The sequence below is a fragment of the Falco naumanni genome, chromosome Z (genome assembly GCF_017639655.2).
Source record: "Falco naumanni isolate bFalNau1 chromosome Z, bFalNau1.pat, whole genome shotgun sequence".
Classification (NCBI taxonomy): Eukaryota; Metazoa; Chordata; class Aves; order Falconiformes; family Falconidae; genus Falco; species Falco naumanni.
The window spans coordinates 4,856,401-4,882,022 of record NC_054080.1 but is presented as its reverse complement, the minus strand read 5'-3'; the positions used below and the strand labels follow the sequence as shown (position 1 = coordinate 4,882,022).

The window sequence follows — 25,622 nt, the reverse complement described above, 5'->3', positions numbered from 1 at the left end:
TCAGAGAGCAAACTGATCCTTAAATTAATCAGGCCCACAATCTGAACGTTTTCTGGGTTTTGGGGGGGACCTCCGTAAATTTGGCTGGGTTCCTTGGGATGGTTATAAATAATAAACACAATAGCATATCGTTCCTTGGTAATTGGCTGTTGTCTGCCTTGCCATGTAGATATGTGGCTCCAGTGAGCAAAAAAGAGACCAAATAATTTTTCATTTGTGGCTAAGATTTATCCCATGCAGATACAGGAAAGTAAGTGATAGTGGAAAATGGAGGGCACTTGTGGTTTTTGTCTTCTGGCAGTGGAATATAATTTACCAAATTACAACTCTGTGGATTATCATGGTCACTCATGGGGTTATCAGTTAAAGATCATTGCGGTGGCTTCTAGACAATGTAACAGATACGGGAATTTGTAGAAATAGACCTGTAATTCTGAATCTTTCCATACTTTAAATTTTGATTACAGACAAAGAGCCGGTGCAAGTGCATTTTTTATTATGTGAATTAAGATGTTGATTCACTTTGAAATAGTTAGGTCTTTGTTGCAGAGGATATCAAAATATCAGAACAGACAGAGTGGGCTGGTCTGAACCATTTGGGGACCTTATCAACTGATCTGGTCTTTTTAATTAACCAGCCGTACCGTGAGCACTTCCAAGCCCAGCTAGCTGTGGCCTCTCGGGCCCTGGAGTGCTGTGGGAAGCAGTCCCACAGCAGATGAACCTGTTAAGAAGAAAGGAGATACTCTCTCTAGAAAGATGAGCAAACTAAAGGCTAGGATGAAAAAAAGATTAATTTCTAACCCTGTTCACTCTTTCTGCTAAAGTAATGCTAAAAGAAGAGGATAATACTACGGAAACAGAGACTGTATTAGGAAAATCAAAGTCTTTTCCTCCTCAAAAGCCCTCAAATTGTGATGATTTCCATTGCCTTGATAAAATCAGACCTGGCTGTTAGTGCCATATTTTCTTTTGTGCTTTTGTAGTGATGATAAATTTTGCATGAAATGGAAGTAAATAGTTGTTTATACTTCATTTTACAGCAGCCAGTATGTCACTAAGTCAGCACTTCTCCTCTGAGATTTATAGAGGCAGGATTTAGGCTAAATTGCTGGCATATGAGATTTCAGCCAAGGGTTGTTTTCCTTTAACCATTTTGTTTTTCAAATGCCTTGGCTGATTTTAGGTTACTGGAGTCCAATATAATCACTTGTTTAATTGCTTGGAAGAAGTGGAGCTTCCGTAGTTCAAAAAATGGCTTATTTTCTTTAAAAATAACTGAAATCTGGCTTGGGGTTCTCTAGAATGCAATGCGCTATACAATTGTGTAATTTTATCCTCTTAAAAATTCCCTGAATAGTCATTAAATCTTTGGAAACTAGCTAATCTCCAGGAGGATGCGATAGGTCTGGCTGTTTTCCAGGGTTTGCAAGAGGCTGTGACAGCTTAACATGGTAAGAAAAATGGTTTCTAAATCGCTGCAAGACTGGGTCAAAGATTCTAGCCTGCTGAAACCCAGTTGGTCTTCTTAATGACTCCAGCCTTCTCTGATGTCCAGAACCAGCCTCTGCTTTCAATGGGTGGCAGAGCAGAGAAAAGGAAAAATTGACACCGAGCCCAAAGAGCGGACCAGTTGGATGAATCAGTTAGATACTGGTCAGTGCCACTCTCAGTTGTGCTGTACTGAGTGTGCTGCGTTGAGTTGAAGCAGAACGATAAAGGACCTTTATGAGAGGTGTAATGTGGTAGGTAGCTATGTGGAGGGGAGTGAAGTAACAAGTGAGGCAACAGAACAGGCAATACTGTAGCCTGCGTATCGAGAAGCCAGAGATCATGCAAAGTTCAGGATCATTGTGTTCGTCCTGAATGCTGCTCAGGACCTCAGTGCAGAGGGTAAGTGTGTCACTTTCAGGCTGCTTTCCTTTCCAGAGGAGTTCTGTGTACGTCCATGTGTGTGTTCACGTGCCTGTGCACTCTGTCAGCCTCTTCTTTTCCATTATAACGTCTTCATTTTTTATTCGGCACCAAGCAAATCTGGTGTAAAGGGAGGGGTCTCACAGACAATGGAATTCCAACAAGTTTATGAAAATTACATGTTCTTGTGCAGAAAAAGAGAACGAGAAATTACTCCCAGAAAGACTGTCAGCTGAAGGCAGTGTTGCAGCTTGAGTCCTTACAGAAACAACACAGATTCAGCAGAAGGATGGGTAGGGGGCAAGAGAAGCCCTGAGAGACCCAGCTGCAGGAAGGCTTCTCTTAACATTGCACTTTACCCCAAAACGCAGTTCACAGGGAATCAGGCACTAGTTCCAGCACTCGCAAAGCTGGGAGCTGTGCCCCTCACTGCAGCACGCTAGTGGAAATTTCTGTTGCCTAACCTTACCCCAGCTCACTGAAGAACATTTTTTTTAGGTTGGTGGTTTTTTTGGTTTTTGGTTTTTTGGAGGGGGGGAAGGATGGGGGTGAGAATTGCACTGCATTAGTGAGTTTGATTAACCATGTCAGCCAAGGTACCAGCCAAACACACTGGATTAATAGGTTTTGCAAGGGAGAGGTTTGCCAAGGTTTACCTCTAGTCTTCAGGTCTGAAGTTAATTTTGGGTAGAATGCAAACATGATTTTACTAAATTTGGTCTTTGGCTTTTCTAGTGAAAATAGAGATTGCTTCTTCTCCACCCAGTGTGGCAACAACCTGCTTTCTAAGGGTATGAAAATAAAAATAATTATGTATGAAAATAAAAAATTTGCTATGTTGACATAGAACCTGGTCTCTTTTTGGAGACTGCTGTAAGGCATTCATTGGGTTACATTGTCTTTCCGCCTCTGAACATCTGAAAGATCACACTGCATTCCTGAACCTCTGCAAACCACAGAATCGACTTTCACACGAGTGCAGAGTAGAGTTTTAGGCATTGGGTGCTGAGGACAAAGTGCATCTTCTTTCACCCGTACACAGTCTTGTGAATGCTGCAGAGAAGGATTTGGGAATGATGGGGAGGAAAAGATGCAAAGAAGCTGCAAAACATCCCCCCTCTTTTGATATTGCCCTTCATCTGGGTTATCTTCATCTGGTAGGACAACAATTGTGCAGCTCCCTTCCCTCACCTATGCCCATTCAGTTGGAGTTGTGTTGGCCTCCGGGGAAACAAGAGGTCATTGCCATTTGTAAACAGAGGGGCTGTCATCTCAAAGGGTGGATCTGAGGATGCCATCTAATCCAGACCACATCAGCATCACTCCTCAGAGACTCCGTGAGAATCAGCAGGACTGCATCAGTGACTCAGATGAGCTCAAAGGTCCCAAGAGCGCTGATCTGGGTTTCACTTCTGGACAGCTTGATCCAATGGATCTTGAAGGAGAATATTTTATGTATTCAGAGGACAACTGTTGTACGAAGGGAAGTTGAACTGTGTTATATGAAGGGAAGAATGTTAGCTGAGATAGATTAGTTATTCAGATGTAAAAGAAAAAATTCTCTTTTAATGTATCATATTTTATACATTAAATCTACCAAACAACAGCTGATTGCAAAAGCCTTCTTTATAATTGTCATGTTTCAAGGTAGTAGCAGTAGAAATCACATATGACTATGTCTGTATCCTGGTTTTGCCTAAGACAGAGTTAATTTTCCTTTCAGTAGCTGATATAATGCTGCGTTTTGGATTTGGTGGGAATGCTGGTAACACAGTGATGGTTTTAGTTGTGGCTGGGTGATGTTTATACTAAATCAGGGACTTTTCAGTTTCTGGGGCCCTGCCAGCAAGAGGGCTGGGGGGGGGGGGGCACAAGAAAACTGGGAGGGGACACAGCCAGGACAGCTGATCCCAACTAGCCAAAGGGGTGCTCCATACCATAGAACATATATAAACTGGGGAGATTTAGCCAGGGCCTGCCCATTTCTGCTGAGGGACTGGCAGGACATCGCTCAGTGGATGGTGAGCAACTGTGTTGCACATCACGGGTCTTTTCCTTTTGGATTTTGTTCCTCTCCCACTCGCTCTCCTTTTCATTATGATCGCTGTTGCTGTTGTTATTATTATTATTTTATTTTATTTCAATTATTAAATTGTTCTTATCTTAACCCTCAAGTTTTTACCTTTTTCCTGATTCTCCTCCCCATCCCACTGGGCCAGGGGGAGTGAGCAAGCAGCTGACTGGTGCTTGCTTGCCAGCTGGGGTTAAACCACGGCAGTCTGTTCTGCTAGTTAACATTTAAAAGACAAAAAAGAGATAGGAGGGAATGGAGAAGAAGTGTAGAGAATCATTCAGGTTGGTTTAGCTTCTTAAGGCTTGATTCCAAAGAATTTATAATTTTGTCTGTGTGTCAGTAGTAGCTCACGGGATTAGAAGTGAAGTCTGTGCAGACACAAAGTTTGGACAGAAAGATCTGCACTGAGCCAGCCTACCAAAATTGCCTAGATCTGCTTCTGAGGTCCGCAACATGAGTTTGGAAGGCTCCAATCTCTTAGGGCAGATCACCGTCATTTTGCTGCGTTGATGGAAATGTGAGGTTCAAGGAGTGTGCCTCCACAAGGAGAACAGCTTTATACCTTTTGCAGGAATAAGAGGGCTCTGTTCTTAAGTCTCCGGTAAAATGCAGGAAAAGAAGCCTAATTTTTAATGAATAAATAAAATGGTACAGAAACAAGGTATGATGTTATAATACTTGAGAACTTTAGCAGTGGTAAACTGGGCATTGCCATAAAGAAAATAATTAGGAAAAATACTTTTCCAAAAAGAACAAAAACCTCAGATGAGAGGCCGCCATTCTGCAAAGGCAAAAAGAAGCCAGTTAAAGCATCCCACCCGAATACACAGCACAAGCATAGCCGCTTATTAACACGAGTGCTATGTGATCTATACATTATAACCAAGGTTGTTCAGCTAGGTTTCAACTCAGAACATCTAACTGCAAGCTGTGTAATAAAGTTTATAGACAGCCAAATGGACTCTTTGAAGACTTGCTTCTAACATTCTTTTACTTTAATGTAGCCCATGACTGTTCTTTGGTGATCTGTCAAGGTGGATCAATTAAAAACTATTTGAGGCCAGACAAACATTCTGAATTGTTGGTTAGTGATTTAATTCTGTTTTTAAGCTGTTTCATCTCCATTGTTTATCGTGATGATGATGACCATGGTTGTGAGGGCTGATTTGAGCTGCTGAACCTGAAATGCATCTGGCTTGACTTTTCACTCAGCATCTTTTTTAGCAGTGCTTTTTCCTGTGCATTAAGCTTCAGCACTGTGCATTTGTAGCACTGTATCTGGAGTCAATAAAAAGTAAACACCATGTCTAGAAGCTCTTAATCGGTATTTCACAGCCACATTAGCAACTGTGTCCTCCCTCTTGTCCTACCAAAAGCATACGCTTAAGAATGGCAGGGCATTGCTAATGTCATCCCTTACATCCAATTCAAAGGAGTAATTCAGTTTACGTACTTCTCTTTCTTCTGTGGAGAACGTGAATTCCTAAATTGGTTGCCGTTGGGTTTTTTCATTTCTTCCTTCTGTATCACTCTTTAGAGGAAGGGCAAACACCAGGGTATTCCACTGTAAACAGTATGCAACCTTTGCTTTTAATGTTCATTCATTTCAAATGGATAAACATGTTAGAATAGCTTCCATTTTGGGTGGGTATCTTAACCCCTTAACACTGTCGGACACGGGGGGACAGGGGGTGGGTACTAGCACAGGCACTTCACGAGATTGCCAGCTTCATTGTTGTCACTGATTCCAGTTTCAGAAAAGCAAAGCCCGCACAGTCCTCTCTTGCCGCTCGCGATTGCAGACCGACAGCATCAGCGTGGTGGACCTCTAGTCACTTTCTTTCCTCAAAGCATGATGTAAAACCTGCCACCGCTGGGCAGTTTGTGTTGCTGTAACACTGCTGAGTCTTTCTTGCAGCCTGTGTCAAGGACTGAACTCTCCGAATTGTTTATTTCAGACATTGAGAAAGAAAGGACTTAATGGCTGTGACAGTCCAGACCCCGATGCAGACGATTCAGTAGGTCACAGCCCTGAGTCTGAGGACAAGTACAGAAAAATTAACGAAGATATTGATCTAATGATCAGCAGGCAAAGATTATGTGTAAGTACCCTGAGCTCCCTTTCATTTTTTTTTTACTTTTTGATATTTCTCTGAACCTGGCAGGCATTGAACAAGAAAGAAAACAAAGGTTGTGAAAGCCCCGATCCTGACTCCTCTTACGCTCTCACCCCACGCACTGAAGAAAAATACAAAAAAATTAATGAAGAATTTGATAATATGATCAAGAGCCATAAAATACCTGTAAGTACCAAAGGTTAGATGGCTGTCTGCTGATAACTGCTGCAGTAACAAACCATAACCCTTTCAGTTCTGGCTTTGTAAGGAAAACATTTCAGCTGGAAACAGGCTTTAATAGCCCAATGTATAATCAAACACTGTGGTCAGAAAATTCCACACAACGTATTTTTCTTCCAAGTCTCTGCCTCTGACACACAAAGCCTACTATAGGTGAAACTTACAGAAGGAAGTGAAATACACATATATACATTATATTCACTTGATTTACAGAACTGCTTTACCACACCACTTGCCCAAATTATACCTGAAAAATAATGATGGAAATCTTTCTTTGTGGACAGGCTAACAAACCCACAGAATACTTTCTGCGGTGATACAGGAAAAATGGTGTAGAACTGAAATTCCTTTATATATAGTAATCAGTGTGTTCCGTGCGTGTCACTTCAGTTCTCAAGTGTCTCTGCTGAACTCGGTTGCAGCACTGAAGGGTTACAGCTACTTGCTCGCTGCAGAGAAACAAACTGCATGAGAGCCTAATAGCAGGATTCAGACATGTTTGTGTGTTGGGGTGATTTTACAGCTTTGTCAGAGAATTTGCTTTGACCTCGTCAGCATTTCTTTAATGCTTTAACATGAGCTAAATTTTGTTTTAACCAAGTCAAAATTTCTAACCATCAGTCATATGCCTTGCCAGATATCTAAGAGAAATAACTCTGCATGTGCTATTTTGTTTGCACAAGACATACAAGGGGAGAATACTTTGTCATTATGTTTAATACTACATTTTTAAAGCTGACAAAAAAAATGTGGAGGTATGGAGGTTGTTTTTGACCCTTCTTCCAAATGTGTGTGGAAGAGATGGTAGTAAACCGAAGATTTGCCCAGGTCCAAACAAGCATCCAAATTTGCATAGGTAACTGCTGGCTTCTGAAAGAGATCATTTGGGTGTGTTCTTTCCTCATTCTCACACATAGGTTGTATGGATAGCTGCCAAAAAGGATGTCTATGTACCCAGAATGAGCAAAGCCTCTTCTGTAACTTTAGTGAATTGTGTGTAAAAAATCTGATACCCAAGCTGAGAATACCTCTCAAGGATGCTCAGGTTCTGTCTCAGGCAGTGTAAGTGTCCTTTACATTAATTCTCAGCAGAAAGATTTTCACTCCAGTTAAATAAAATTTTGAGGATGTTCTCCATCATGGCAAATGTATTTTCAGAAAAAAAAAAAAAGAAAAAAATATTTTCCCACAGACAAAATGACATAAAATTTGATAAATTAGTATTTTGAATGGCTCGTTAAGGACGCCCAACGTGTATATAAAATAGCAGGGAAGAATACATATATATTCCATCCCTTTTTATTTGCTTCTTTTGCATAACTGTTTTTCTCAGGGAAAAAAAAAAAAAAGGTTCTAAAGTTGTCACCATGAATTTTTTTTGTTATGATGGAACTCAGTTTGACAAATGATGACTGCAACATTTAGGGTGACTGTTGTAAGCTGGAATGCTTAACCGTTTTTCACATCAAAATCTTACCAATTGCCATTTCTTTCCTCTTTCAAGGATGACCTTTGTCTTGTTCAAATCACAGTGGCAGAATTTTCAGCCAGATAGTATGTAACCTAGCCCTTTTTCACCTTAAAAATTGTTTGGGTTGGCCCTTCAGAACCTCTGTTTATCTCATGCAACCTGTTTTGGTTCCAACAAAGCAGCACATGTTGTAACCATTTGAAATCTTAAGACATGGAGAAAAAAAAAAAAAAAAAAAAAAACTTGGAAGAAAACTCATTTCTGTGGTACTGAGTTCTATCACTTTCTTTACCTCCATAAGCATTTGGGGAAATCATCTTTTCTATAAAACTAAGAAAGTTCTGGGAATTAAAAACACAGTTGATCTAAACATGGTACATCACTTTTGTCCTCTCAAAAATTAATGGACTTTCACTCTGGTTTCTTTCATTAAATTTAACATTTTGACATCAAATATAGTCCTACCTGAGCTATTAACTTGGTGATTAACTTGCTTTTCTGAGCTGTATTTTGGGTACAATGTAACTTCCTACCTTGCAGAGATGTTACAAGGTCCAGTGTGTTATGTTTTTATGAAAATTACTTCAGAGATGCTTCAGAGATATGGAACTGCAAAATGTTACCATTTCTTTTAATGTGAGACAGGTTATCCCTTCTCTGAGTGCTTCACATGCAGAGCTCAAGGTCTGTGTGCTCCATCAAGCTGCTTACCGCAAAAGGAAGAATCAGTAGATATTCTCCCCAAATGCAAAAGGAGGTCCTTCTCTTGGCATACGCCAAGACGTAATGGGCAAGATGGAGTTAAAAGCTAGCACGTAGCAAAAATTTGTAAATATAAATACTATATATATAGCTATATAGATATATAGATATATAGATATATATAAAAATACATTGTGTATTGTATATTACGTATTATACAGTATACAATAATATCCTTAACTGTACAAATGAGCGTATCTTCAAGGAAGTCAGGGAAGTCATATTCATGTACTTGGGATCATCAAAGGTAGCCAACAATGTTGGGGGGAAGAAAGCAAAATCGAACAAAAAGTCACCAAGTCAAGTCATTAAATCACTACTTACAAAATATAGAAAACAATGCAATGTCTGCGCCTGGTCTTGTAACATAATAAAGCTGCTGCCAAATGAAAACAAAATTGGCTTTTGCTCCTAACAGCTAGGGCCAATAATGTTTCCTCAGATAATTTTCTGGGGATAAGTACTTATATTGTTCTAAAACATCTGATAATAATTAGACATTTACTTGTAGTTTTCATAAGAGTGATGAAAGCAGAGGAGACAGAAATAGTCTACTAGAAGGGAGCTGTAAGTATCTCTGTCTCTAAATAAATGAAGGCCTGGTTGAACATGGGAGGGATAAAAACAATATTTAACACAGAATGTTTGGCCCATTAGTTTCCAAGGACTTTTTGAGTCCCCAGTAGTCTGCTTTGCACAACGTACCACAGCTTGTGGAGCGTGCATCTAAGGCAGTGCGTGCTGTACACTGCTGGAGTCCTCCTAGGTGAGCCATCTGCCCTCCTTGGCAATGGTGTCCAAAGGAGAAAAGAATAAAACAATAAAAAAAAATAAAAATTAAAAAAAGGCAAAAAGTGGCAAACCACATACACATTAGAGTAAGGCTTTGCCTATGTTAGTAAATTAACAAATGGCAAAGGATGTAACGAGGCAGCGGGAGGTGCTTATCTCTGACCTGAATTGCTTGAACAGTCCCTGGCATGCTTTTGGCACCAGCCAAATAACACTGTCCCAGACAATTTCTGAGCTCTGTTTGGTTGTTAGCCCAGGCCAGGAACAATTCCCAATTGTCAGTTTATATGTAGTCATGATGTTTTTGAGGTTGAGAAAGTTTAATAGTATGGACATGGGCTGCTCTGTGGCCTCAGATGGCCTCAGTTCCTAAGCAAGTTTGATTTACTAATATAGATATTATGCAAGTGCATCATAAGCTTTAATGTCCGTCAGCCCTCGCTGGAATAGATATGCCCCGTGACTTACCACCAAGAACAACTAGGGAATCTGCAGGAGGTTGCAGTTCTTGGTGAAGGACATAAAATACTGTAACAAAATTTGGGCAAACAGAGCAAAACTGTAGCTAGAGACTTACTGTTTATTATTGGTGCTTATCCAGAAAAACTTCTCCCTCTAACCTTTGACTCCTGAGGAGAAAAAGTAAAAATACTGTATTCCATATATAGTGTGTATTGTACTGCAAAGCAGAGTAAACTGACTTTGTCCTGATAAAACTGCCTACGAAATACACTGAAAGGAGATGTAAGTATATCGGGACAGTAGGTAAAGTGGTGAAAATGAAACCAGTACTACAGAAATTAAGAAAATAATTTAACTAATATTAAAAAATATTTTTAAGATGAAAGCTAAGTAGTTGATTCAGTGACTTTTGCTCCAGTGATGACTTGTTAGACTGGCATCCACAAGGGCTACCAAGACTGGAGCTCTTTTGCGCTACGCTAACATAGAAAAATAAGATTCCAGCCCATGAAGGGTTTGGTTTGTGCATGGAAGAACGACAGAGCACAATGATGAAAGCAGACAAGCCTGCTGAGGATTGGCAAGACCTTCAGATTTGCACTTGTACCCATGTTTTAGTTCGGATAACAGAAATTGGGATTAGGAAAATCAGTTAAGAAAATAGAGGCAATATTGGTGCCTGCCCAGGCTCAGAGGGCAGACTTCACAGATCTTGTGACAGAAGCGAAGAAGACATTTTGCAAAGTGCTCCCCAGTGGACAACATTCCATCTGACATGGGCTGGCACACAAGCAGGCAGGATCATGTGCTCAAAGCCACCAGGCAGAGACACCACCACAACCCTGACCGTTGCAAGAGACTCCGTGTTGGCTTATTCATGTCTCACATTGGGCTGGAGGTGGAGCTAAGACATCTATCCTCGTGTGAATTCACTGGCTAAAACCTTTTGGACAGGCAGAAACCAGCAGCAGCAGCTGACTGGGAGCTTCAGGAGCAACCATGAATTTCTGATTTACATGGGATTTGGGAACCTTTTGGGCCCTTCTGTGGCCAGTGAAGAGAATGCCTTACTTCAAAACGTTCCTTCAGGTTGACAATATGTTTAGATTATTCTGTGTGAACCTATTTCTAAGGAGCCTGGACCTCAGCTGTGACATACACTGGTACTCTGTGTGCTACATACTTTGTAAATTTTCCTTTGAGAGACAAGCCACACATGCAGCTAGCAGGCTGGACTTCAACTGCAAGAACATCTGCAGGCAGAAATAAAAAAAAAAAAAAGTTGCTTCTGAAAGAAATAAAGAACATACTTCAGCAATTACATTTTTCACCACATAATCATTTATTCCCTTTTTTCTGTTTGTGAGACACAAACACTGGCGTGTTTCAGGACCCCTACACAGACTCAGCAGCGCATGTAGTTTCGCTCCTTGCACACTGAACATGTAGATTCCCAAGTCACCTCTCTCCTGCCCTTCCCACCTCTACTTCAACCAACCAACCCTACGGAAAACACAGCCCTTGGGGTGCACGTCAGCTTCTCGGCAAAGGGGAGGGATGGCGTGCGGCCCCCAGCTGGGGAGCAATGCCAGCAGGTTCATCCACTCAAACGCCCCACCTCACCCCAGACCTTGTGCCAGGGCCATCTCTCGCAGTACGGGCTACGTACAGGGTTTCAGAGCTAAATTAACACCTTGAAATAAGTCCCGAGGCATTTGTGTAACGTATCCTTCACATCGTACCCTCAACTGAAATCTTGCTGTGTGTTTCAGTGGTTAAGACAAGTAATTCCTCTGTATTTAGAGAAAAGTTATGTCTGCCCCTAGAAAGGGGAGGAAAAAAAAAAAAAAAGAAAAAACCCAAACCCTAAGGGATAACTGTAATTTGATGGCCAGCGCTGTAATACGCAGGGCACGGCCAACAGCTCTGGCCAGCCAGAGGAGAGACGAGTGGGTGGCACAAGGTCAGGGCGCCTCTGCTGCCTGACACAGCAGATTATGTGTCCCATTCTCAACATACTCCCTCTAGGTCCTTGAAGTCTTACCAGTAATACCAGCTGCCAACAACAAAATCAAAATCTGTGAATTCCTCCCTCTGAAGATGTTACGAAGCTGGTTTGAAGAATTTTTTGACGGGTTTAGACTCCTGAAGCTTATAAGATTTTTAAATAGTAGATTAAGGGAGACTTCATTTGCATTTGGGTATTTAAATATTTTATATTGTATCAGGTAATTCTGATAAAGTTGTATTGCCAGTCGCACAGGCGAGATATTAATTATTTTAAAAACAAGTAAATTGAATACAGAGTTTTAATCTATTTGGATGCCACCAGAATGATAAATTTTAAAGAAATCCAGGCAACTGCCACCCAAGAAAATCCCAACCACCACACCCACCAATCCACCGGAAAAAAAAACTGTGTTGGGCTTTCTAAAAGCATAATAAGAATCAAGTGCTGCATCTCCTCATACTCTGTGTCACAGCAGTTCATAGTCTGGTTCTTTTTTGGCAGGGATTCTTGCAAACAAAAGTGGCTCAAGAGAGGGTCCTGCCTTAAAGTATGAAAACAGTACACTGAAAAGGTGTCACCAAATGCTAACACGCCCCACAAACACACATCCCACACGCACACAAAACAAACAGCCAAAAAACAACCACAAAGAACCCCAAAACTGGTGTGTATCTGAATTTCTTGTATTTGCTACCTGTCCCTGCAAAGAACCTTGTTTCTCTTAAGCCCCTGCAAGCTAAGATAGAAACTTTTAAAAAAGTAATTTACTGTGTTGGTGCCTTTAACCAGATTTGGGATCATTCTGGTTGCTAAAGCAACGTAAGCTGAAATTAAAGTTTTCCCTTTGCATTCCACCCTTTCTAATTTTTCTCCATGCAATGAAGTCATCGTAATCATGTACCTTTGATCTTGCAGTCATCTGTGACACTAGATTAAGATATCACAAGTGAACAATTATGACTTCATGGAATGAAAGAAAAAGAAAATTAAGCTTCATAAAGCAGGGGTTTGTTTAAAAAAAAAAAAAAAAAAAAAAAAGAAAAAATCTTTTCAGTCCTTAAAAAGTAAATGTGCAAGCTGCGTTAAAGGAAGATGGAATCATGATTTGAAAAATCATATTTAAAAGCCTTGGTAACTCTTTTAAACCCTTCTCTTGACTCTTAGGGAAGGCAAGTGAGCGTAAATATTTTAACCACCGACTACAAAATATTTGAACTAAATATAGAGTAACTGTACTTGAAAGCTGTTGTGCTTCTGTACTATTCTTGTCTTTGTTTCCCTTTTTTGCTTGTACAGGCTGTTCCACCACCAAACTTTGAGATGCCAGTTTCTATCCCAGTGTCCAACCACAACAGTTTGGTATACAGTAACCCAGTCAGCTCACTGGGAAACCCCAATCTTTTGCCGCTGGCTCATCCTTCTTTGCAAAGAAATAGCATGTCTCCTGGCGTGACACATCGGCCTCCGAGTGCAGGTAACACAGGTAGGCTCTGTTCAATCCCATCCCTTTAGATGCTCTTTTATCAGTTGCTTGTGTGCCTTAGGTCACTTTAAACTGCGTCCGGAGAAACAAGAACTCTGTTTTTACCAGTCATAACAGTGCGTCCAAAATTGCTGTGTTGAAAAATCAAAAGAAGAGCCAAAGGGGTTTCTATTCCCAATTTAGAAAAAAAAAAAAAAAAGAGTTCTAGAAAAAGCTGAATCTGGACTAAGATTAAAGGAAATCAATAAAGGATAAAAGGGCAGACAATTTGCTGTTTCATAAAAAAGCAGCTTGTCTGCTTAATTCATGCAAGAGCTCACTATACCATAAAGCTTAAGGGGGCAGGGGAGAAAATGTAGCCAGCGCAAACAAGTTGAAGCAAGTAAAATAGGACACTCATTACTTAAGTCATCGGTCTAGAGGCTAAATGCAGAATTTACTATTCTTTATGCATTCATGAGTTCTTTGAAGGGTGAATGTTAGCTGAGGTCTGTACTTGAGTGCCTTGTACAGCAAGAGGCTGTGCCTTGCTGCGGTGATGATGAGGGCTCACCTCTGAGCAGGGTAAGTGGGGATTAAGTTCATTTAATCTGTCTGGCTGAAGCAACATCAAGGTCCTTAAGTATAGCAGATTCAATGAACCACCTGAGGTTCCCAAGTGCAAAGAGAAGTTTTAAAAATCCTTAGAGTGAATGTCTAGAAGGAAATTAAAATTAGAAGCTATGTAAATATATATTATCGCTCCTGAGTTACATTCTCATTCAGGAGCCTTCAGTCTCTTCTTCCCAGTCCTATGTGGAAGTCTTTGGTTTTCTGGGTAACACTGAACTAAAGAGAGTTTTCAAATGAAGGGCTGCTATACATAACTTTCAAATATCTTTTTTTTTCCCATATGCTGTGGAGGTATGTTGCGCACTGCATATTTTCTTTGTCCTTGAAAGGCGAATGTCTTCTATGGGTTAACATTAAACATTACGATTTTATGACTGTGGGTCTGCTCCGATGCCTGTTGAAGTCAGAGGAAAGCAGTGGTGGGTACTGGAGCAGCCCGTTTGAAGTTAAAGAAAATGTTTTGACTGTTTGCCCGTTGTAATTTATCGTGCTCATTTGTAGTATTTCATTTCCACCCCCTAGGTGGCCTGATGGGTGGGGACCTCACAACCGGTGCAGGCACCAGTGCAGGTAAAGAGAAAAGGATTTATATTTATTTTTCTAAGTGAACAAAGGACTTCCTGAAAAGGCTGAGTCCTAAAATAGCTCCATAGAGATGATCGGCGTATCAGAAAGTGATCGGCACATCAGAAAGTGATCGGCACCGGTTTATTTCCCCCCGCTGCAGAGTGGGGACTTGGTATTTGTGCTTCTCTTATTGGTAGGACAGTCCTGTTTTCAGCAATGTCAAAAATCTTGCACCTCAACAAATTCCACGGATACAAATACCTTCACATTAGCCTTTCCGTAAAAACTTTTGGGTCCGTTGCGTAGCCCTGTTCAGGCGAAACTCTTACTGAGGAGCCTTGATCCTTTCCAAGTCACAGGGAGTTTTTCCATTGACTTTAGAGGAACTGGGCGTTCATTTTATGAATTTAAACTTGGGTAAAGATTTCGATACTGAGTCACTCATTAGACTTCAATCTACTGAGCACAGATTTGATTTCAAGCCCCTGCTCTAAGATCGTTACTAGTCAGCAAAATCTGTTGGCATTTACTTAAATGATCAGTAATTAACTTAAACTTAGTTTTATGTATTTGCTTAACTCCTTTGGTACACAACAGGGAAAGGATTTTCAAAATACCCATGCAGAGAAAAAGATTAGCCCGTTTAGTCCTGCTCCCACAGAACTCACGAGAACTGTACTTGCTAAGGTCTGTGTTATCAAAGCAGTGTTGTCAGAGTAGTCCCCTTTGCTCAGTAAACTCAGTGGTTTGTTAGCAATGTCAGCAATGTTGCATTATTACAAATACAGATTACAAAAGACAATGGCAAGATTACTTTTTCAGTTTGAGAAGTAAACACGTGTTTGAAGAAAACACGCTGAGTGGTAAAACGTGGAGCACATCCAATTTTACTGGGTTAACTGCTCTCAGGAAGAACCGTATGGAAAAATAGTTGGAAGATCCATTTTGTGCACTATAAACGAAGGGTGATGTATATGCCAATTCTGACATTGTGTCATAAAATTACTTATAAAGATATTCTGTATATAGTGATCTTTTCTTCCTTGGCTCTTTTCAGCCTGCGTTAGCCCACCACCCCCACCCCTCACCCCTTTTATCTTCATGCATAGATGAGTCGTAGGTGTTTGTGGATGCATTTGTAGTAGAACTGAAACTGCACAGCATCGTATCACAAGGGCATTTTAAATGCACGCTGAAGCTCTGAGGGGTCATTCTGTATTAATTTAGGAGTAGGGAAGGCAGACCGTGGGAAGTTAGCTGTTAGTCACCTTTGTTCTCAAAAAAAAAGAAAGTATGATAGAAAATTATAGTTTTGTTAATTTTCCTTTGTTAGCCTGCGAAACGCAGCTAAAGAAAGATCATTCTGGCGATGTTCGCATTTACATCTCCTTTTAACCTCATGTGTAGTAGAAACTTCAGGAACGGCAGCGGAGGGGATGGGATGGGAAATTGATTGCCCTATTAAGGGGCTCCCTCTACCGACTCATTAAGAAATATCATTGCCTCGTTACTGGCTTCACTGTGCCTTTAAAAACATGCTGGAAAGCAATTATTGAAGAAGGCAGGCAATGTTCTCTGTTGAAAGAGGCACATACTAAAATAAAAGTTCGTCTACACATGCATTTGGCTTAATAATCCGTGTGCTTAATAAAACCTGTATATCAATACGCCAGTCGAAAATTTATATTCTTTCTAAATAACATTTTTTTTTCTTGGAAATATATTAAAAGCATATATAAGCATAAGAAGAGGGATAGCTTGATTATTTACTCACCAATTAAGAATTTGTATTTCCTGCACGCAGTGTTATGCATTAAGCTCTCAAGCAATGTAACTTTGGAGTAGGCAATTGATTTGAGGGGCATACGTATGAGGGGCATTGCTAGGAATGCATCATAAATATTTAATCATACGAATAGTCTTTGTTCTTTATCTGGCAATAAGAGCTTTAAACACCATTAAAGAAGTGTTTTCTAAATCTCTTAAATGCAGAGCAGTAGGAAGAATTTGATACAGGGCTGAAGGAAGATGAAAAGGTCACTGTAAGGTCGAATCCTCTGTCTTAGTTGCATCATTCCACAATGGCACTATTTTGGACAGTCCTCTTTCTTTAGGGTGCAGAAGAATAAACATCAAAAGTTCTCTTTGTTCATCATTCTTCAGAAGAAACAGAGACCTCTGTGTTTTCTTCTATTTGGCATCTTAGAAGCTGGTAGCATGATCATGTGGTTTAATCTGTTGGGGTTCATATTTCTGGCCAAATTAGAACATTATGAATTTGCATTTTTCTTCAGTGTCCAAAAATAGCATATATTCAAAATAACATAGTCCAAGAAGAAGACTCTAAAGAGTTTCATTTCTGCCATTATAAAATGAAACTACTTTTGATTACTAACACCAGGCCCCAGTTTCTGAACTGCTTTAACAAATTACATTATAACAAATTGCATTATAACTGCAATATCAGAAATGGAAAAAGATTAGTTAAGCCTGTGTTTTGAGAAGTATGTTATTTTGTTGGTTTGGATTATTTCAAGTAATAACCCTGAAACCATCCACAATTTACCTTGGGAGTCAACCCAAGACATAAATAGAACATAAATGACTACTTCTTTATTATCCTACACAACTAAATACCATCAGTGGTATTTTTAAGTTAAACCAAGGTTATGTCAGGTTTGTTAAAGTAAATTTGTTCTTAGCCAGACACTGATTGAAGAGTTTCTATCATGTGATAGGAGCAACTGCCAACAAAATTCGAGTGAACTTCACATTTAGTATAGTTGCTAAATTATAAAAACAGCAATGTCTCCAACACTGTTCTCTCAAACCAAAGACTTTTGATTGAAACAGAATAAGAACATTTTGGACCCAAACTGGTATGCATTAAAACTATTCTAGTTTACCCCATAACTAATATGAAGACTAAGTGATGTTACCTGTTTAGACAGCAGACTGTGTGTTCTTTTTTTTTTTTTTTAGGGAGCGTGGTCTTTAACAAAACCACTCAACAGTAACTTAACAAGAAATAAATAATGTCTGCAAAGTTTTAGTACTGTAAATTATCTGAGCTCAAGTTTTATTCAGTGGCTTGTTATTTATATTGAAAGCCTAATAAAAGACTAAAAATTTTAAAAAGTTTCAATAGTTCTAAAATCAAAATACAACAGTACTAGTGAACACCTTTCTTTGCATCTGTACTTTAAACTTTTGTTTTTCAAGCTGAGTTACGTTTTTAGATTGAGTTACATTTTTCATTTTTATACGGTTTACAGATTATGACATTTTGTATTTCATAATTAAGGTTTCTTGTGAATGGAATAAGCCCATCTAAATTTAAAAAAAAAAAAAAAACTTTATGTTTTAAACCTGTAATATATCTTTTAATAATATATAAATATGTAAATAATCTATTTAAACCTGTAGTGTTTAAAAAACGTAAATAATAAAATCAAAAGGAAAATTTAATCTCAAGTTTTAAATCCAGGATGGGTATAATAAAAAATGTACTTGCTTTAATTGTTTATTCACTTCCCGTAATTTGTTTCACTATTTGGTTTCTCTACTGCCTCCATCTTAGTATTATTATTAAACTCAAGAAGCGAGTTACTCAAAAGTACTTGAGACTCTACAAATGCTGCCAGACGGACTAAGTGCTTGTTCTCTTTAAATCAAGCATCCTCAAACTACCTGTAAACCTGTTCTTTAAAATCATTAGAAACCAAAAAGATCAGTAGTGCATTTTGAAAAATTCATCCCTTGTCTTTTTAATAACTGAATCTTGTGTTTACCAGTAAATGAGCAGCCAATCATTTCCTTCTGGAAGTTAACCACAAACTAACCATTGTCTTCTCATCTCCTGAGGGCTGAGGTCCTGGATCTGCCAGCCACTATCACAATTTGCTAGTGCTTTCCTGCGCCTTTTTCTTTTCTTGGTCATGTACCGACTGTGGGTGATTGTATTATATATTCTATAAGTATTTCAAGCTACGTGGGGATATGTGTAATAGTAGGGGGGGTTAATTTTAAGCCCTCAGAGCAGAGGCAATCTGGATTGCATCTTCTCATGAAAGAGTGATTTACCAAAAAGAAGCAATTTGCCCAAATGAGCTTACAAGCAGTATCAAAAATAAACAAGGATTTCAAAGGCACCTAGTTGCATTAGTGTCTTTTGAAACTATAAATATAAATAAGCAAACTAATACTAAAAATAAAAAATTTTAATAATAGAAGTTACATAAATATTTTCCACTGTGCCCTGATACATCATGCTTGGCGTGGTCAAGAAAAGATAATTCTTATGCTGCAGGCGTTGAGTATGTTAAATAAACAAGTGAGCTTAGAGCAATGATTCCCAAACCACAGTTTATGGGCAACCTGTTAGGACTGGGTTTGCCAGGGAGAGCAAATAATTATGTAGATAATTATTAGAGATAATTAATTGCCCTTGTCTTGTTACTTGATGTGTGCAGTTGCCCACAGACCTGTGCTCCAAAGATTGGGCAAGATGCCGTGCGAAAGCATAGTAAGCAATAGTGGCTGTCCAAGGAAGTTTACAGCCCAAAAGAAAGGACATGCTGTTATTTCACAGCAGAGCTCGTGATGCAATAGTGCCGCGTCCAAACAATAAGAATCCATAAACTGGCAGGCTGGCTTAAAACCAGGGTGGGGGATAAGAACTGAGAAACATGTCATCTCTCCTTTTCTTTCTTTCCAACCATATTATCCCATTAAGTGTTCCTTTTCCAAGCTTTCCTTGGAAAGGAAAGAAGGATACGTACTCTTTTTTTCAGTGTTTTAAGGGAAGAACCTAGAGGTAGGAGGCGCATGATAAAGCAGGAAGAACGCTAGAACGTGTCTGACAGCTCTAATACACGGGATGAAGGGAACAGCCTACCCAGCAGTACCCGAATTTTGTATCTGTGTAGGCAGGCAACACAGGCCTTCCCAAAATTAAGTCCTATTTCTACCCTAAGCAACTGATCTGTTTTTACACAGCTTGTTCAGACTTTTCATGCAGGTGAAAACCGCATCGGTGGAATTTCAACAATAAATTTGGAAGGGTAGATGCTGCTGTCCATGTAAAATTTTAAAAATCTTGCAGTGGGTGTCATCTGCAAAGGTTGGATGTGTGTCCTTTCAGCTAACTCATGTGATCTCTTACCTGGGAAGAGATCCACATAAGCTCATTCTGAGTAGACCTCAATGAAAATCTGTGAAAATTTGGCCTTTATTAGGTTTCCATCAGTTGTGTAAGTGTTGACTTAGTAATTTATTTAGTTATTCTCTGTCTTGTCATCTGTCTAATCAACAGTGTCTCAATATTTGTATTTATAAAACGACAGCTTGAAAGGATTGAAAGGGAGAAAGCCCTAAGTTCACGTGTAATGAACAATTAAGTGAGTCATACAAACCGTGGTTCTTTGTAAGACAGGCGTGATTGACTTCGTTTCCTTTATGACAGGCAGTTTCGAATGCTCCTCAGGAATAATTTGGATTCTTTAGGTAAAATCCTTTTCCCGATGAAGTCTGGGGGAATGTTATGGTTTACTTCAGTGAGACAGTTGGGTGGTTTTTTTTCATCTGTGCGTTCTTGCTCATTAGGACACCACACTGTCTGTTGCACCCTGCAATCCATATTCTTGTTCAAATTCAAAAAATAGGAGAATGCGTTGCAAATCAGCAAACATCTGGATTTCATGCCTATCCTAAGTCCTGAAAAAGGTAGTTGATACCTCCTGGATCTGGAATGCAGCAATGACTTTACTCTGAGAAACAAAACAAGAAATTATTTTAACCTCTTGAAGCTGGGACTGCAGCCACACATGGCAGCTCCTGGCAATATTAAGTTAATGTGACACCTGCCCTTTAACTTTTAACATGATTCCCCAATTGAGATACTCAATCCACAGATTCCATTTGTTTTTCAAATCTGTTGCAAGCTGATTTTTCCTTTGATAACAGTTGGAACAGCCTCCCAGAAACAAAATCCAGAGGAGACAGGGATGTGTTAGTTACTGATCTTTCCTTTGCATCTGCTTAAATTTCAAAAAAACCCTTAGTATTACTTATGTGCAAAACACTTTCCTTTTGTGTGCATATCTGTTCTAATAACATTGGTAAGTTAAAATATACCATTTGTATTTAATATATGTAGCCCTGAAACTTTCCTGACATTGAATGTTAAATTATGCCCTCATCATTTTTCAATAATTGTGCATTTAACAAAAATCAACAATTTAACTTCAGATCTATGTTTATGAAAAAAAAAATTGTGAACTTATTTCTAAAATTTCTTTAGGGAAGCAAGAAAGTACATTTTCAAGTAATGTGTTCTGTGTATAATTGGAATTATTTCTTGTCTTGAAATATTTTTCATTTAAAAAACATTTTTCCCTGGAATTATAGTTGATTTCAAACACCTAAAAAAGGAAATAATTTCTTATCAGCCTATAATTTGTTAAAAGCAGATGATTTGTCAAAGGCTCTCACTCAGGCAGTCGGGAGAAAGAAGTCCTCTACTCTTCCCAGGCTCATATCTTTCTCTGATATATCTTCAGAAAATATTATATTTTTCATTAATACTGTTTTCTCTCTGACACGTCAGTTGTTTTTTCCTTTCTTCTGACTCTACAACAGCCTATTAAAAAAATACTGTTTCCTTTTTGCATAAACAGGACTAGAATGGAGCATCTTTTCAGCTAGTGTACGAGGTGAAGGAAGATACATATTCCTGATTTGCATCATTTAATTGTTTTTCTGTAACGAGAATTAACTTACAATCATAAGAGGCCAGCTAAGTCCTGAAAATGTATTTTGGAAAGGGGGTTTTCTCAGACGGGTGAGCACCAGAAACCATTTGTGCATTCTACACGTTAGGAGATCAGGTTTATGCCAGTTAGTGCAAGAGTTTCAGAAAAGCTGTTGTGCAGGCTAGTGAGCACCACTGAAAACCACCCTCCGTTTCTGGTGTTGACCTCTCCCACTAGAACAAACCCTCGAGTGAAAGATCACTGCATTCTTCATGCAGAGCATGGACCAGCCTTTGCAAATGTGAGCAGTGAGTGAGGAGGGGGCACCACACCAGGTCAGGGACATTGCACTGTGCCGGCTCCTCACGGTAGCAGCTACACCACCAGTGACAGGGGCAGGGTAGATGTTTTGGCATGCTAAGACACTTCGAAATGACTCTCTGATCCCTAACGTTTTGTTTGGACCTCACTTAAAAATTTGCAACACGCAGGAATACAGTTGTGATGCTCATTGTGCAGTGCCCACATGTTTGAACTACGGATGCGTGGTATTTATAAAGCACAAAACTGAAGACTACTGTGCAATTTTCTCAAGTAATTTTTCTCAATAATTACAACTTAGTTACTGTGCTGATCGGATGAAGCTTCATGTCAAACAAGATAATTTGAAATATGTGGGTTCTGAGATAAGCCTAGCTACTGATAAATAGCCATGTTAGAACAAAATAGTGTTGTGGAAGTGGAAATAAATGAATCAATGCAATCAAATGTAAACATATAGGAAAGGTGGTATTTCTTTATTGAAGCTATATGCTATGAGATTCCTGAAATGAGATGCCATTAAGGAATTATGAAAGCAAAAGAGTAAGATGCTATGATCAGACAGTGTAAGAATAGAAGTATACTGACAATAATAAGAGTACTGCAAAATTAAAAAAAAAACCCACAACACAAACAGGATGTAGACTTTGATTATCTTTTGCTCTGTTTGCTTTTTCAGAAAAAAAAAGGGAGGAGTAAGGATGTAAGTATGGAGTAAGTAAGGAATAAGGATGATCATCCTTGAAGAAGGAAGAGCACTCCTCCTGCTCCCAGTGTATAGTTTGCAACAGACCCTCACTGCCTGTGAGATGTACCCCTATTCCAAAAGTTGCAAGGAGGGGGTCCAGAGGTTGTGCTGAAATACCCGCCTGCGACTTGGGAAACCTAATTGCAATAGGAAATGTTTTGAAGGGTTGCTCACAGTTCCTTATCTGGGTAGCCAAAGGCTAATTCTGTAGGCAGTCACATGCCACTTTTACATTTATTTTATTAAGGTGTGAACTCCTAGACTAAAGTGGGAGAATGTTTAGTGCAAGAACTACTTCAGAAACATTTAAATACGGATCTTATTATAGCAACAAAACATAACTGCAATGTGGGTGATCAGGTTAGTTTGCCACGTACTTAGTTATGCACTTGACTCAGCAGTAAATTATTTGCATGAAGTGCAATGGTCTGTGATACACAGGTCAAGTTTCTGTTCTCATGGTCTTTCATTCTACATCTAAATAACCTCATCCATTTCTCCATTTGGCTGAAAAAGCATCTCAGATTTTAAGCCTCCTAGATTCACGGCATAGCCTTAGCTTCCCAGAAATGTGTTTCGCAAGTCTCTTAAGTGGCCAAAAAGCCACTTCTTTCCTTGCAGCTTCTGCCTGAGAAGCACCACCTCTGTCCAAAAGGAACTCTGAGCCCAGTTGCTGCAGTGTGGGATACACCTGCCCTTTTTATCTCCACATAGAGTAGATTGTAAGGATGTTCCAAATCTTACATGGCACCAGCTATACAAATATAAGTATAAATGGTTAGAAATAATGTTGGCTACTTCATCCATGTAAACACTTCATTAAGGTAGTTAGTGGTACTCGGTGTGAAGATTTGCAGAGGAAGAGTTGGTGTTTAACTCTTTCATGATGAGGACACCCTGCGGCAAGGGGCAGGCAGGGGTAGACCTACCCCAAGCACCAGGTTCCTCCATGGGCTTGGGTGTAGAGATGGGCCAGGACATCAGCCCACAGGTGTGGGCCCGGGTCAGGCCCATGAGGAGAACCATAAGGCTGGTGAGAGGACTGTTCATGACACCAAACATGAGAGTTAGCAGTAAGACCCGTATTGTCTCAGTAAGCAGGACCTGAGCCTAAGTACTTGAGCCCTCCAAAGGACGTAGCAAACCTGAAAAATGTGAGCCGCAGGACAGAGAAGTCACTTTATTTGTAACATACCACCAATACAAGCAGATTGTACACACAGTTTTCCTTGGAAAATCTGATGAGACCATCTACCCCCGCTGCAGGGGAAGCAGTGGAAGTTTCCCTGATTTCCAAGGTGAGGTCTCACTAGCACCCAGCATCAGGAAAATGGGATGCACAGTGCAACACAGAGCTTCACGCAGTCCCAGTGCAGGTGCTCATCCATGTACACCTGAAATGCCGATGGTATTAGCAGCGTTTTAGTGATTCCCAAATACTGTCCTTTAATCAGCACAGGACAACCGTAACACCACAAGAGCCCTTTACATAGCTTTAGCTTTATCTTTAAAGAGCAAGAACTTCCCATTAACAGTTATACAACCTGCATGGCAGTAATGAGTGAGTGAGAAAGAAACCTGAGTATCAGCTTAGTCTTATATTGTAGTAATCTCTTATTTACATTATATCTAAATGGTTGGTTTCTAAAACTATACCAAAACGTTGGTGAGATAGTTTTGTCCTCATTCTCTTCCTGTTTTTCCAAATGTCTGTGCATTCACAGCACTTTCATCCTATTTCAGCCCAAAAAGCAGCTGATACTTCAAAAGATGCTTGAGAATTCTTTCACACCAAGTCAGTAGGTTTTATATACCACAGCTGTCTGACTTGGCTCCCAGTAATTCAGTAAAGAAGGTCCATTAGTGTAATGTGGGAATGGACACCTACTTCAACATAAAGATTTTCATTTTTCTAGGTGAGCGTATCTGCAGATTGGTTTTCTTCCACTGCTTGCAGTTAGCAGAGGTCACATACTGTGAAATGACTAGCATGCAACATGTAAGAACCTTCAATTGTGTCTTTTAAAAATTATGTTTAGGTGAACACCAGTACAGCTTCCTGGCATTAATGATATATTGTTTGTGTCTATTTTGTTTGGGTGGTAAACCATAGCCTGTTCAAACAGTGTGCATGCATTAAAAAAAAACCAAAACATTTTTTTACATATAAGATATAAAAGAGAAAAGGAACCATTTCATTGCCATTACATTACTGTTAGTAACATACTACCATTCCTCCAGAAAGTGAGGAAATTACCTGAGTGAAGAGTGAAAAGCTGGGTGTAATTTTAGCAACATTTCTATTACTGCATTGAGGTTTATATATATACACACATATATTTTTAAAAATATAAAATTGTAAGTTGTAGCATAGCTAGCTCTCATGTTTATATAGGTTCATTCTAAATTTAACATTCTTTTTGAGAGGCTTGGTGGTCAGTTGCAATGTCCTATGTACAGGATGTGCATTTAACCTAACCCAGTAAGAAGCAGGAATCCTCCATGAAGTGGAATGTACATGTTCTTCTTGGCAGAATTATGATAATTTCCACAAGTAAGAGCATACATTTGTTGGAGACGTGAAACGACCATTAATATTTACTGAAACATTTCAGAATTTGCAGGCTCTTTTCCTATTAGAATTAATGGGAGGTAAGCATCCCAGGTTCCTAAAGACCTTGTAAATTCTCAACCCATATGGTCATTGAAAAGTATCAGAGTAAATGAAGGAGAGAGCAAAGAAAGGATGTTTAAATTTTGTGTCTTGTTCTTCATTCTTCTAGGACTACCACAAAGGTCTTTTCATGCAGTATATTTTTGTATCTTTAAAATCACAAATTAAAAAGAAACAAGTAGGGACATGGCAGGTTCAAAAATTCAAGAAATCAAAATGCAAACATTTTCCAATTTTTCAAGACTTAAAGACTTTGAATCATGGCAATGCTGTTCAGGATATTGACAGATACAGAAACAAAGCATTCTTTCCTCATTTATGTTACCCTAACGTGGAAAAATTCTTGGCTTAAATGCTCAGTACAGAATTACTGCCCTAACTCTGAGAATATCACAAATTGCAGCCACTTTGCAGCCACCATAACACCAATGACCAAAACTACGTGTAAGGTGCAGGTGTTACTAGTGGGGATGAAAGAAGAGAAGTAAACTTTGCTCTCTGTCCTGAATGAACTTGTGCCCTACCTGTACCCTTAAATTCTTAAAACGTGGAAGTAAACATTTGAGATCGTACTACGCAAATTTGTAACATAGTTCAAATTGTAGTTATCCATGAGTAAATG

At 39.3% G+C, this 25,622-nt stretch overlaps 1 protein-coding gene across 20 annotated transcripts in view; it reads left to right on the top strand.

The window, feature by feature from the left end:
* MEF2C (myocyte enhancer factor 2C) overlaps positions 1 to 25,622 on the top strand; it is a 127,951-nt gene that overhangs the window by 83,303 nt on the left and 19,026 nt on the right. For 8 of the 20 annotated variants that reach the window (XM_040579934.1, XM_040579947.1, XM_040579932.1 and 5 more), the window contains 3 exons: positions 5,947 to 6,090; positions 13,140 to 13,317; positions 14,440 to 14,508. In XM_040579934.1, coding sequence (XP_040435868.1) covers positions 5,947 to 6,090; positions 13,140 to 13,317; positions 14,440 to 14,508 — 391 coding nt within the window. Of the gene's footprint in view, positions 1 to 5,946; positions 6,091 to 6,153; positions 6,292 to 13,139; positions 13,327 to 14,439; positions 14,509 to 25,622 lie in introns of all 20 variants that reach the window. The other 12 variants (XM_040579948.1, XM_040579938.1, XM_040579944.1 and 9 more) reach the window with 5 other exon arrangements.